This window comes from Lathyrus oleraceus, chromosome 3 (genome assembly GCF_024323335.1).
Source record: "Lathyrus oleraceus cultivar Zhongwan6 chromosome 3, CAAS_Psat_ZW6_1.0, whole genome shotgun sequence".
Lineage (NCBI taxonomy): Eukaryota > Viridiplantae > Streptophyta > Magnoliopsida > Fabales > Fabaceae > Lathyrus > Lathyrus oleraceus.
Window position 1 is genome coordinate 285,345,994 of NC_066581.1, and position 13,562 is coordinate 285,359,555.

The 13,562-nt window shown below is 34.9% G+C and overlaps 3 protein-coding genes across 3 annotated transcripts; 1 reads left to right on the top strand and 2 right to left on the bottom strand.

Moving 5' to 3' along the window:
- The first annotated feature begins 5,292 nt into the window (after positions 1-5,292).
- Positions 5,293-6,782, top strand: LOC127127073 (uncharacterized). The gene is made up of 3 exons (XM_051056169.1): positions 5,293-5,756; positions 6,266-6,394; positions 6,491-6,782. Exons 1-3 carry the CDS (start codon positions 5,469-5,471, stop codon positions 6,662-6,664), a joined length of 591 nt encoding a protein of 196 aa, XP_050912126.1. The 5' UTR covers positions 5,293-5,468; the 3' UTR covers positions 6,665-6,782.
- A 383-nt stretch (positions 6,783-7,165) lies between these two features.
- LOC127127071 (uncharacterized) lies at positions 7,166-9,125 on the bottom strand. The gene is made up of 9 exons (XM_051056167.1): positions 8,914-9,125; positions 8,714-8,794; positions 8,543-8,632; positions 8,187-8,353; positions 8,012-8,081; positions 7,847-7,926; positions 7,670-7,732; positions 7,502-7,578; positions 7,166-7,382 (listed from the first exon to the last, which is right to left on the bottom strand). Exons 1-9 carry the CDS (start codon positions 8,989-8,991, stop codon positions 7,282-7,284), a joined length of 807 nt encoding a protein of 268 aa, XP_050912124.1. The 5' UTR covers positions 8,992-9,125; the 3' UTR covers positions 7,166-7,281.
- A 429-nt stretch (positions 9,126-9,554) lies between these two features.
- Positions 9,555-12,622, bottom strand: LOC127127072 (uncharacterized). The gene is made up of 9 exons (XM_051056168.1): positions 12,407-12,622; positions 12,151-12,231; positions 11,750-11,839; positions 11,442-11,608; positions 10,512-10,581; positions 10,318-10,397; positions 10,153-10,215; positions 9,968-10,044; positions 9,555-9,822 (listed from the first exon to the last, which is right to left on the bottom strand). Exons 1-9 carry the CDS (start codon positions 12,482-12,484, stop codon positions 9,722-9,724), a joined length of 807 nt encoding a protein of 268 aa, XP_050912125.1. The 5' UTR covers positions 12,485-12,622; the 3' UTR covers positions 9,555-9,721.
- Between the last annotated feature and the right edge of the window lie 940 nt (positions 12,623-13,562).

Here is a 13,562-nt window from a genome sequence, read left to right on the forward strand (position 1 = left end):
AAGTAGAATACAAGATAAATATAACAATCCAACCCTATAAGTCATATGTTTGATGTTGATTATAACACTTTCTCTTCCCTTGATCTGAGCTTGATCAAGTCATCAAACAATACCAATTTGATCCAACGTCTCACGCTACTCCTTTGCAAGAACCTTTCGTTCTTCAAAGTTTTCACTCGATCGAGTCCAAATTGCAAATTGTTGTAACCCAATATTTATCAATATGATCCACCGTCACAAGTTACTCATTTGCAAGAAACTCTCATTCTTCAAAGCTTTCACTTGATCAAATCCAAATTACGTAATCGTGTCCAAAACCTTTAAATCCCTAATTGATCTTGAAGGAAAACTCCAACTTAGTTTTCTTATTTGAACCCCTCAAAGATCTCAACCCAATTTATAATTCAACAACCTAAATTGGATGTTATCAACACTGATTCTAGATGGCACCCAAACAAATAATGATTATGTGTAGTTTATTTGTGTGTATGCATAGAACGTAGGTTGAAGATGATGAACACTCTTTGAAATTTCGGTTTCGTTTATGATTTTCTCAAAATCACTTGAAACAAATGATGCATGAATGAAGTATATATTATTGGTGTAAGCCCTAGAGGTCAATACTTTTGTTACTTGTATCGAATTATTTATTAATAATAAAAGGTTTTTTGTTTATTATGTTTGTTTAATAAAGTCCCTAGAATAGCTAGTCCGTTTAATGTATCAAGTGTGACTTAATCATGAGATCCCATTAAACATAAGGACATTATTCTTAAAATATCCATAGTCGAGCTTTATTGTGAAGTGAGATAACATTAAAGCATTAAGACTATTATGTATATAGATTGATGATCACATCTCATGGATCATGGATAAGGAGTTATCAAGTCTTAAACATAGGTATGAATATTAGGAGTAATATTTATACTGGATTGACCCGCTATGAGAATACTATATAGAATGTTATGCAAAGTGTCATAAGTTATTCTCATGGTGATAGTGGTGTATACCACCCTTCGATCTGAAACCACTATGGATCCTAGATGTAGAGTCGAGTGCTTTCTTGCTGATCAAAAATTGTCTGTAACTGGATGACTATAAAGATAGTTAATGGGTACTCAACAAAGCATGCTGAGGGACATGAGTGACCTAGATGGAATTTATCCATCCTGCGTAACATGATGAATGTCTAAGGGCCCAATATTGAACTGGACAAGGATGACACGGTCTATGCCTTGTGTTCAATATAGACATAAGGGCAAAAGGGTAATTATACACATAAGTGATGTGTTGCTAGATACTGCTCACTGTTTATTATGTTAAATACGTGATTTAATATAATTGTCAATGTCACGAAAACCTACAGGTCACACACAAAAGGACGGATTGATGAGAGATAGAGTAAATAAGGAACATTGTAAGGTACAGTGCACTTAAGTGAATTGTAGAACATCGTAAGGTAAAATGCACTTAAGTAGAATATGAAATATGGTAAGGTACCACACGCTTAAGTGATTTTGGTATTATCATAAGATATGGGTCACATACACTTAAATGGGCTTTTAGCTTACAACCCACACAAGTAGTTCTATAAATAGAACCATTATGCAGAAGCATTTATTCAGATGAAATTACGTTTCTCTCTCTCTCTCTCTCTCTCTCTCTCTCTCTCTCTCTCACTCACTCACTCACTCACACACACACACACACACACATACAAAGCCTTCATTTGTAGCAGCTAGTACTGAGACTGAAGGAATCCGTTCGTGTGGACTGAGTAAAGGCGTTGTCACCATTCAACGTCGTGATCGCTCCTTAGATCTGCATCAAAGGTTCCAATTGCCACAAGAGGTAACGATTCTATCACTGATCATGCTCATTCGTAAGGATCACTAAAGGAGAAAATTTTTAATTTCCGCTGCATTTTGGATCGCTATTCTCCTTCATATATAAGTGTGCAAGATATAAGCAAAAGGAATGCAAGAGGTTTAGAAAACAATGCAGATTTTCAAGATTTCGTATGCATGTGTCGACTTATGTAAGTCATGTGTCGGCACATACGATGCACGTGTCAACCTGTAGAGGTGGCACATAAAACAGAAGCTACATTCTTTAAAAATGACTTACATGTTCCGACCTGTAACTCGTATGTGTCGATACATAGAAAATGTTTATTCTATGTGTCGACTCATAATATGTATGTGTCGATACATAAACCTGTTCTTCATATAAAAATCAGTTTGTAATGCATGAAATCTTTTCAAACCTTTTCTAAACTATTTCCAAAATGTTGTTATGCTTCATAATGCTAAGATGCACATTTAGACTCAGAAGATACCATCCAATATACGTAAAGGCTAAAGTATCCTAGTTTTGACATCATACAAAACAATTCTAATAGGAAGGACACTCATAGTTTCTTATGCTAAATTCAAGTTTAGAAGGATGACTCATGTAGGGTTTGTGTTTGAATGTTTATGATTTGAGCAATTTTTATGGATTCTGGGTAGAGAACTCAAGAACACTCATCATGTTCTTGAGTTGTTCTACATTTTGTTCATAGGTTCCTAAAGGAGTTTGTGTGTTTGATTCAAGAGAGAATGTAGAGATTTTTGTCTAAGTGTTAGGAGGGGGGAGAGAGAGAGAGAGAGGAGTGAATTAGAGATGGGCTTTGAACTACCCTATTTTGTTCAAATCATTTCTCTGCCTTCCAGTGGCCACATGGTTGCATCCATGGCCATCTGATACATGATCAAGGGACTCATGTACATGAGTCCCCATGATACGCCTTCCTCTCTCACCCTTAGATCTTAACCAAAATCATCTAACGTGTGGGGTTCGCTTGTGATTTGAACCTTTAGATGATCTTAAGGCTACGCGCTTTATGTTCATTTTTGTGTTTGGCTTATTTCCTGGAAAAAAATGGTAGGCCTTGTAGCATGGGCCTTTTCCCTTTTACTTTTTTACCACACGTTTTTCTTCCTCACACTCCTTGATAGTGTGAGGGAAGAAAGTTGAGCTTTCCTCTTAGGTCTAGGCACCCCATTGTGGGCGCCACCTCCCTAATTCAGAGTGTACTCCCTTATTTTATTTTATTTTACCTTTTTTTATTCGTTGCATTTGGGCTGAAAGCCCATCATTTGTTTGTTTATACCTCATTTGCATGCTTATTTTCCGTCATTGTTTATTTTCTTTTTTGTTTAATTTATTTATTTGGTTATTATTTTATTTAAATTTATTTAATTTAATCAACCAAAATAAGAAAATAATAATGTTAATAAATTTCAAAAACTATAAAACCAAAATTTTGATCAACATCGAGTCTTTTTTTTTATATAAATTATAACCCTTTCAAAATCAAAAATCAATCAAACACTTGATCAACATCAAGTATTTTTTCAAACTCAATCAAGAACGCTTCAAATTCTTTTCTAAGCACATTTTCTTTTCTTCCTTTTGTTTTATTTCAATTCCTACAAATTTCCCGCTTTTTGTAATTTTAAACTTCATTAAAATTTGAATCGATGAAGTGTGTTTGTTTTTCCCTTTTCTAAATGCTTATGTGACTATGTGTTTGCATATTTATATTTTTATATTGCATCTTTTACCTGCCTTTTTGATTATGACAAATGGTAGAAGTATACTCTCAGTGGAGTAGAGTATACTCTCTACTTAATTGAGGCGGATTTTAACCACTCCAAATTTATCCACTATCTTTTCTTTTACCACCTCCTTGAAAGATGCGTTGTCATCATCAAAAAGGGAGAGAATGTGGAACAGTGTTTTATAAGTCACTCAAGAAGTGATTAAAGCTAAAGACTATCATGATTTACTTTTGATGATGACAACTTGGTTTCACTGATGACGACTTGTGAAGACGCGAGCATAAAGTTAAGCAGTCAAATATGCACACGATAGTTTTATTCAAAGCTTTTCCTCCTAATCAAGTAGATAAAATTAGGATTGTCTGATGATCTCTATCCTCTGATGATGTCATTTAACTTGAAGATATCTCAAGTCTTATCTTTAAGAAAATTTAAGCAAGTGCTTAGATGATTGGTTTATTCTATGAAGTCTTGAAGTTTTAGAGTGTAGAAAAGAGGAAGTGTGAAGTTGATGGAGGTGACAAAGCAAGTCCCAAACACGGGACAATTTACATAGTCGACTCTCATTCAATGTGAGTTTCACAAACAACTTCCTCTTCTTGAATATCACCCTCATCCATAGCACATTGATTATTTTCATCTGCCTGACTTGTTGTCGGTTCAAAATGCAGAATGTTGTAAGTTTGATGATCTCCAAAACCAATTTTACTAGGGGAATGATGAAGGTGTATTTAACAGTGTTAGGTACATCCTTTTGTGCTAGGAAGGAATTAAAAGTTGGGCCAGTTTTTTGCGAAGGCCCATTCATAGCAAGATGTAGTTCCAAAATGGTAGACGTGACTTTGGCACTTGGGTCCCCACTACGTGCTGGCTGACGCGTGTCTGGGATGGTTTCACTCTTATCAAATCATTATTTCTTGAAAATCGCTTCAAGTTGATTAGGTCCCGTAGTTTTTCTATCCGCGCTTATTCCTTTTAATGGAAACATCACTCCCGTTGATTTTAGAATATAAAGATTTCCGTTGACCGTATCTGACTCTTTTATTGCGTTTTTTCCTTTGCACCACCAACCAATCACCATGAACTGCATTTATTTTTTCATATTCTTTTGCTACAATTTCAATGTGTTCTTCTCCCATTTCCTAATGTAATTTCGTTGGTCTTTACTCACGGACAACATCATTTTCTGACGAACCTCTTGGTTGCGGCACCGTTGCAACGGTCGACTGCGTCAGATTATCTTGTGTTTTTTTGCAATCACGGGTGTGATGTCCATAACAAACACAACTGGAGCAAATAATGTGAATATCTTCATGCTGCACGTTGTATTAATGGCCATTAACATTGACATTTCCGACAACCAGTAAGGTTAGATCAATCTCCACGTAAATTCTCGCAAATCTTCCCCTCTACGCCAAGGGTGTTAGTATTTACCTTAACATGAGTACCCTCGAGAGATAGCAAATCAAGGACCCTTTCTTCATAATATAATAAGTAACGTCATGAAAATCAAATTCAAACTAATATTTTCTCCACCTTTGCGAGTGGAGATGCAAAATCTGAAATCCATCGAATCAATGTCTAACAACATCACCAAAGTTACCGTAAAATTAAAAATGATTTTTTTTTTAAAATTTTCTCATAAATGTGACATTTATTATAAACCTAATAAGGGATTAATAAATTTTCTTACAAATTTTCCTAAAGAGACGATATCTTAAATGATTGCAAATTCAGCTAACAAGTTCATGCAAAGACGAACCACCAAAGCCATGATTGTATGAAGTGAACACATTATCAACACTTCTTTCTCTCTTTCTTCTATCGGATTCATTCATTCTTCTTTGCACACTGCATTTCATCATGAACCTCACCACTCTCTTTCTCCTTTTTCTTCTTCTCATCTCGCTAAATTCCCATTTTGCCCTCGCCGGCAAACGCAAGGTCCACATCACCGACGAATTGGACGACGTGTTCGACGATGAGGAAGATGATGATTGGAAACAATGGGGCAAGAAACCTGCTCCCTCTTTCGCTCCCTCCGATATAACCAAGATGGATACTTCGCAGATCCAAGAGGAGATGATGAAACGCCACACCGGACCTGTTATCGGATTCGTCAAGCTCCGATTAGGTGTTCGCCGGACTCCGGTAACCACATTTTCCTCATACCCCCTTTTTATTTTATTTTTCTAATTTGGTCTTAGAAATTTTGTTTATTACTTGTTTTGTTGGATTTTGATGAGAAAAATCTCTATTTTTTTTAATATAAGCTCGAGTTTGAGTTAAATTAGTGATTTTTTCCTGTTATGCATGATGGGTTTGAGTTAAAGTTGTGATTCTTATCTGTTATGATGGCTTTGAGTTAAAGTTGTGATTTTTACCTGTATTGCTTAAAGGGGGATAATGCAACTTTTCTACATAGTTTTTACTTTGTACTATTTGTTGATTTTGATTTACATTGTGTTGTCAAAGAAAGATTCTAGGATACTCTTTTCAGTATTGGGTGCAATTTATGTGAATCTCGTTAAATAACAAATGCATTAATCTCGCGCAACGGTATAATAAAGAGTGTGTTGCTAACGATTCTCGTTGAAAGACTAAGAGCAGTATGAGAGGTTTCTGGTTTGAACTTTTGAATTTTTCATGTTTAATTTTAGGACATGGTAGCTGAACTTGCCATGAAATGGACACGTGTTCTGAGAACTGGAGCTATTGGAATAAGGTTTACAGGTGTTGATCTGAATACAATCATGTTCAACATGGACAGCATCAAAGACTTAGAGGAGGTATGGCATTTTACCTTTTTTTTCTTTCGAACATAAAGAACTATTAGTTTATATTGCTTGCTGTCGATGCTGTCTCATACTCTACGGTGTAAACAGTTGAAGGAATTTGTTTTGGACCAATCAGAAGCATATGAGATTAAAATGGGGGAGCAATTTTTTAGAAGACCTGGAGATCTACCCCTTGACGAACTCATTCAGAAGCAACATAGAGAGAAAGGCGAAGCAGATAATGCTGGTCAAGAGGATGGGAATTTGAAAACAGAATTGTAGTTAAAAATGGTACAGATAAAATCCTCTAGAAGTTGAGATACCGCAATTGTATCCCTTGTTTAGATTATTTGTTGCTCCAAGTATTGTTATTTTTATAGTCCTGATATACAACTCTTCATCTCTTTCTTCGATTTTAACTAAATCTAAACGATAAAAGTAAAAAGTAGGGGTGGCAAAATGGATCCGGCCCTCCGGGCATGCCCGCACTTTAGTGCGGGGCGGGCCAAGGGTTTAGGCTCTCACCCTCTAATGTGTCCGTCCCGCCCCGTCCCATTTTTTTGTGGATTTTTGCGGGCACATGTATTTACATAAATTTTTGTATTTTTAGGTTTAAAGAGTGCAGTGCCCGCGGGCTTTCCCCGTCCCGCCTTCACTTTTTTGCGGGGCGGACCTAAGTTTTAGACCCACATCCTCAACTATGACCGTCCCGCCCCGTTTTTTTGCGGGCTTTTGCGGGGAGGACATGCCCGTTTATCACCCCTAGTAAAAAGAGGTTTTGAATCTCATAACAGTTGCAGTTGTAATAATAGAAATTCACAAGGAAGTCGTTATTGTTTATACATGAATAAGATGGAAGAAAACATTCAACTAAACCATTGACGATTCAATTGAAACTATTATTTCAGCTTGCTGCTGAAATCAGAGAGCCCAAGAAGCTGAACCCTTGGGTTGGCTGCTGCTTCATCCCTCTCTTTCTGAGTGTTGAACCCCCAATCCACTAATCCAAGCATCCAAGTTTAAGAATTATTATGCAATTCCAAAAAGCACAAATAATGCAAAACATAGAAACTTAAAGAGATGAAAATTGAGAGTGCAGAAGGGAGAAAATAATTTTACCTAGATACAAATTCCAATTATCTAACTCTGGCTCTTTGATGACATTTTTAAGCGTTGCAAGCCTATCTTCCACAAAGCTGTTTAAAATTAACTACAGTTAATTTCTCTTAAATCATCTTAAAAGCTTGTAACAATCAAAATATCTTCTGAATTCACAAAAATCTTAACTGTAGTGTCAGTCCTTGGTGTTCTGGCATTTTTTGAAGCTTCTTCAGCACTTCTACCTTAGGACTGGAGAGAGAATATAAGATAGTTTGAGAAACAAATGTATCTATGAAATGAAGTATTAGCATAATGCACCGGTTCACCTGAATTTGTATAAATATATGAAATAGCAATACTAACCCAGTTCCCAGACCATATATTCTTTCTGGTGGTATAGTTATTGCAGCAAGTTCTCTAAGTAAAGCATCGGCAAAGCGGCTCTGAAACCGTAGAAAGGATAGGAAAGTGTGTATAAGATGCAAAGGTTTTCTGTTTTCATGCTATGAGCAGAGAGAGAAATCAGACCTGTTTTGTGGTGACAATGTAGACTCTTGAGCTTGCAAATCTTAATGCATCGGTAACACCGGGATAGAATCTAGCGGCAAATAATCCACAAATTAAAATGTTGAACTTTAAAATTCATACCGAGAATATGTTTGTTCATACAGAGAACACAATTTATAACATTTGATCGGAGTACCTGTTGGCTTGAATCCAACCAGTGAAATCCTTCTCCAACCAATCATCTCTAACCTTTCCGAATAAATCTATCAGATCATCCTTATTCTCGTTCCACTCTTCCATGACAATAGGCTTCAATTCGAACCAGCTCTCTAATATGCCCTCAACTGTGAGGCCCTCTGCCACCTTTCAGAAGAACTATGACATCAGTCAAATGGCATCATCATAGATCACAAAGTTCCTTAGAATCTGATGATAATGTTATGACTTCCACTTGTTAATCCATGATAATAAAAAATAAAAAATAAAAAAAATAAAAGGAAAAGACTTGCACCAAAAGAAAAAACTTAAGCCAGAGTTTAGTTTTATACTCACCGAAGATTTTCTTATGGAAGGAACTCTTGTCTCGAGCAATAACCTCACAAGTAAAAGAGTTTCGTATCCAGTTTCCACCACTGGTCTCACCTGATATGAAAAAACTGTGCATCTCATATCTAGAACTAGAAAGAGAAGTAATCAAACTTGAACTTAAACTAAACTATTTACTCTAATCATCTGTTCAACAATCCAATCTTCTGTGGCAGAATCCACACTTTCAAACAGGGCTGGCCATCTCAACTTGGCAGCCTACAAATCATCAAACAACAAAACCAGAAAGTTCCAAAGATCATCAGAAACTATGTACACTTTTCAGTTATTTTCTTGGTAACCAAATGGTAGAATAGACAAGATGAGCGAGCAAGAACCTTGAGAGCAGAGATAGCTGTCTCTTCACAGGTATCACAGAGAACTCCATCAAAGTCCAATGCATAGAGATGGCCCATTTGCTTCTCTTCCTTTCAATGTTACCAAAACCAATCCAAATATGATATATAAGACTGCATTGCATGGTATATAATTACCCTCTATTCTAATAAGATTGAAATCATTGGTGCCAGCTATCAATGAAATCATGACACGTGTCTACGTAGCAATATATCCTTCTTTTTAGTCTTTTTTTATTTATCAATCAATAAATGTGACTCCTATAAGTTTATAGCCAAATAGATATTTTCTTTGTTTAGTTTAGACATGGTTTGTATGTCTCCTGTGCGAGCGCATGTCTGAATCAAGATGCGATGACATAGAACGTCCAAATTTGCACATTACAACTTAAATGACTTTTCCTAAAACTGAGTTTTACTAATTCAAACGCTTGATATAGCTATTTTAAAGATTCCAAATTTTTTTTACAATACATAATTTAAGTCTTTGAACAAGTCATTTGATATGAACCAATTGAGGATATTCGTATTAAGTTACATCCAAGTTATTTCAATACAACAGCAAGCATTTTGTATCTGCAAAAAAACAGTACACTGCATGTAACAACTTAACAAGGCCAAACTTGAGGATAAAACAAGGTCACTTCATTTAATAGAGTTGCAAATTACAGCATTTTAATAAAAAGAGGAGGAAGTTTCTAAGTAGAAAGAGTGTGTACATTATAATTTTTTTATTGTTTATAAAGGAGTTGGAAGAAAATGTTTAGTGTTGAAAATTCAATGAAAAACCCTATTTCAACTTCTTGCTGAAGTCTGAGAGTTGAAGAACACGAATTCTGGCAATAGCTGCAGCTTCCTCTTTCTCTTGTGCAGTGTTGTAACCCCAATTCCCTGATCCAAATAGTCATCATTAATAAAGCAAACTCAACATCATACAAAGAAAAGAAAAAGAAAGTGATAATACATTAAATACACAATGGGAACCGAGACAAAAATGAAGGAGGGTGCAGAAATTATAAACAGAAAAAAGAACTACCTAGATACAAATTCCAATTGTCTAACTCGGGCTCTTTGATCACATTTTTTAACGTAGCTAGCCGGTCCTCAACAAAGCTGGTTAAAATAACTGGAATTAATTTCTTGAAGACCATCTTTGCAAATTCAAATAACTAGTCATAACCAAAATGACATTGATTTACTGCTAATAGCTCAGTATCTTACTGCAGTTTCAGCCCTTGATGCTCTGGTCTCTTTTGAAGCTGCTTTAGAATTTCTACCTTAGGACTTTAGGGCAAATGAAAAACAAATTCTTATTAAAAGAAAACAATAGAATTGAAATATAAATATTTCAATGCATGACTACAATTAAAGTTATCAAATACTAACCCAGTTCGGAGACCGTATATCCTTTCAGGTGGTATGGTTACTCCAGCAAGCTCTCGAAGTAAAGCATCGGCAAAGCGGCTCTGAAATAATGAACCAATTACTTCGTCCCATCTTATTTTTCTTAATACTGAAAGCAAAACTCTCTATTGTGAGAGGATTATTGTCCCCTTGCGAGGGTAAAGAGAAAAATTTACCTGTTTTGTGGTGACAATGTAAACCCTTGAGCTTGCAAATTTTAATGCTTCAGAAACACCAGGATATATTCTATAGGCAAAACATCACTAATTAATAATTGGAAATCTCATTCATGACATGTGCAAAGAAATCCGGTTTATATGATGCATAAAATGATTTACATGATGCAACAAATATCCAGTTGGAATTTGGAAGCCACAAATAAAACGTATCCGAAACCCGGTTTTTGGAAATCCAGGTTTGGGGGAAAAAATCCGGTTTCGCTATCAAATCCAATCCATTCTATTGGTTTTTATTTAACATGGTTTGGATATTAATAAGTCCTAACCATGAACATGCCTAAATAGGAGTACAACAATATCTTAATATGTTTAATGTAACAAACCAATGACAATATTTACTCTGAAGCATAGCTAGAATAAAAAGTCGAATACAAATTGATTCCTTCTACAATAAGACTTCCTTGAACAGAAAGGAAAATAATTGTTCTACCAAAATCCAAAAGAATTACACACATGTCCTACTTCCCCAATCTAAAGGATCTCCCAGTTTCAGGTTAGGAAACTGGTTGAACTGGAATGATAACATACATTCAGCGTTGCACTGGAAATTTTCGTAAACTGAATGTCCGTGGCTTCATTTTAAAAAGATATGTCTACATAATGCCTTAGGTTTCTCATCATACATCTAGTATAAGTTATAGCCAGTGATTTAAAAACTGAACTGGACTACTCAACTAGTTGAACCAAGAAACAACATTGCCTAAAGTTCGGTTATTTGAAAGGTTCAATCACGGTTTTGTGTCCGGTTTAAAGCAGATGAACCATCACTTATAGGTCTCTCCAGTTTGATGTATGTTTTGACTTCTAAAACATTGGTTATATAACAACTATAAAAAAATATCCCCTCTTAAAAGATGATTGTAATACCTGTTTGCTCCAATCCAAGTAGCAAAATCCTGCTCCAACCAGTCATCTCTGACCTTTCCAAAAAGATCTATCAAAGCCTCCCTATCCTCACCCCATTCTTCCATAATAATAGGCTTCAACTTGGACCAATTCTCCAATATACCCTCAACTGCAAGCCCTTCTGCAACCTTGCACAAGAACAATGACATCACTCAACAGATTTCAGAAGCAGATTCAAGGAAATAAGAACCATCATAAATTATAAACCTAGTATCAATTTTCTGAGGTAATCAATGAGAAAATTTGAGAGGCATGGGCATTTTACCCACCGAAGATTTCCTGATGGAAGGTGTTCTGGTCTCTAGCAACAATCTCACAAGTAAAAGGTTTTCATATCCAGTTTCCACTACTGGTCGCACCTGACATGAACAACTGTATAAATCTATCTATAAAACATCGAAATCAAGTCAAGCCATTTGCCAATAATTTTTTTAAAATGGACACACATAGAACAACTATGAAGCACGGACACCAGAAACACGACACCGACACAATATTGATACGTCGAGATTAATAGTAAATTGAAAAAGGAATAAATTAAACATAATCACAAGTGTCGTGTCGATTTCAGTTGGTTTCAGAAGCTGACACTTTTTTTCCAGAGGTGTCAGTGCTACATAGTAGAATAATTACACAAATATTTCATAAAATTCATCCAGAGATTATTTACAATATGCATTTGGTCAACAATCCAATCTTCAGTGGTTGAATCCACACCATCAAACAAGCCAGGCCATCTCACTTTAGCAGCCTGCAAATTCGTCAAACAAAATAAATCATGAGCTGAACTCAGTACACTATATGAATTGCAAGAAGAATTAAGACAAAAAAATAAATTGAAAATTTAGAAAATTGAAAACAAAAACCCAAAAATTGCTATGACTTTGAATGGTCAAAATTGTGGTTTATGCGTAATTGAATAGAACCTTGAGAGCAGAGAGAGAGCTTTCACCGCAGCTATCACAGATGACTCCATCGAAGTCCAAAGCGTAAAGGTCCCCCATTTCAGTTACCTCCTTTTGAGTTTCGCAGCAAATGGATTATTTCTGTGGCATCCAAACAGTGCCTTATTTTTTCTTCATTCTACAGAATCAGCCACGTGTCTATGTAGATAGAGAATGGTTCGGCTCGGTTCAAAATACTCGAACCATTTCAGAACCAATAAGACCGCTATTTATAGGACTGTTAAAAATATATAACTAAACCGAATGCAGTTAAAATAATTAAATAAAAGTAATGCTAACTTGTGCCCTAAAGGCACATGTTAAGAAACCCACAAATAGAAAATTTGTTTTGAAAAAATAAATAAAATTATTAATGGTAAGTTTCTAATAAATTCAATACATAATTTTCAAAAAATTGTTTCTATATTTATCTCTTAACTTGTGCCCTTGGGGCACAAGTTAGCATTATCCATTAAATAATTATGTTTGCTGAGTAAACCAAATCATATTATAAATAGTTCTAGAATTGAATTGAAAATCAAATTAAAATTGGAATCGAAATAAAAAATATTAAAAATATATTTTATTTTTATTTTTTAAAATTTAAAATAATTTAATTCTTTAATAAATAATTAGGTTTGGAAAAAATTAACTTATAATTCGGTAGGAATTGAAATTTCAAATCGGTAATATTAAACTAAGGGTAATGCTAACTTGTGCCCCAAGGGCACAAGTTAAGAGATAAATATAGAAACAAATTCCTGAAAATTATGTATTGAATTTATTACAAATTTATAATTAATAATTTTATTTATTTTTTTAAAACAAATTTTCTATTTGTGGGTTTCTTAACATGTGCCCTTGGGGCACAAGTTAGCTTTATCCTTAAACTAATGACTATGATTCGGTTCGATTTGATTCTAAGGTAAACTAAAATGGTTTGGTTCAGTTCAACATTTTTTTACTATAATTTAGTTTGATTCGGTTCGATTTTCTCCCTAAACCATAACATGAGCAACCCTATTTATATAATCTCCTCCCCTTAATTATAAAATCTTTTTTGGAAAGTTTTGTTTTAAGTTATTTATTTACATATTTTTAATTATATTCATTTTGTGAAATACATTATTTATTAATA

Coding starts and splice junctions, on each gene's coding strand:
- LOC127127072 (XM_051056168.1), bottom strand. CDS start 12,484: ATGGGGGACCTTTACGCTTTGGACTTCGATGGAGTCATCTGTGATAGC. Junction 12,232..12,406: donor GCTCTCTCTCTGCTCTCAAG/GTTCTATTCAAT, acceptor ACGAATTTGCAG/GCTGCTAAAGTGAGATGGCC. Junction 11,840..12,150: donor TTGTTGACCAAATGCATATT/GTAAATAATCTC, acceptor TGTTCATGTCAG/GTGCGACCAGTAGTGGAAAC.
- LOC127127073 (XM_051056169.1), top strand. CDS start 5,469: ATGAACCTCACCACTCTCTTTCTCCTTTTTCTTCTTCTCATCTCGCTA. Junction 5,757..6,265: donor TAGGTGTTCGCCGGACTCCG/GTAACCACATTT, acceptor GTTTAATTTTAG/GACATGGTAGCTGAACTTGC. Junction 6,395..6,490: donor GCATCAAAGACTTAGAGGAG/GTATGGCATTTT, acceptor CGGTGTAAACAG/TTGAAGGAATTTGTTTTGGA.
- LOC127127071 (XM_051056167.1), bottom strand. CDS start 8,991: ATGGGCCATCTCTATGCATTGGACTTTGATGGAGTTCTCTGTGATACC. Junction 8,354..8,542: donor CTTCCATAAGAAAATCTTCG/GTGAGTATAAAA, acceptor TTCTTCTGAAAG/GTGGCAGAGGGCCTCACAGT. Junction 7,383..7,501: donor TAATTGGAATTTGTATCTAG/GTAAAATTATTT, acceptor TGCTTGGATTAG/TGGATTGGGGGTTCAACACT.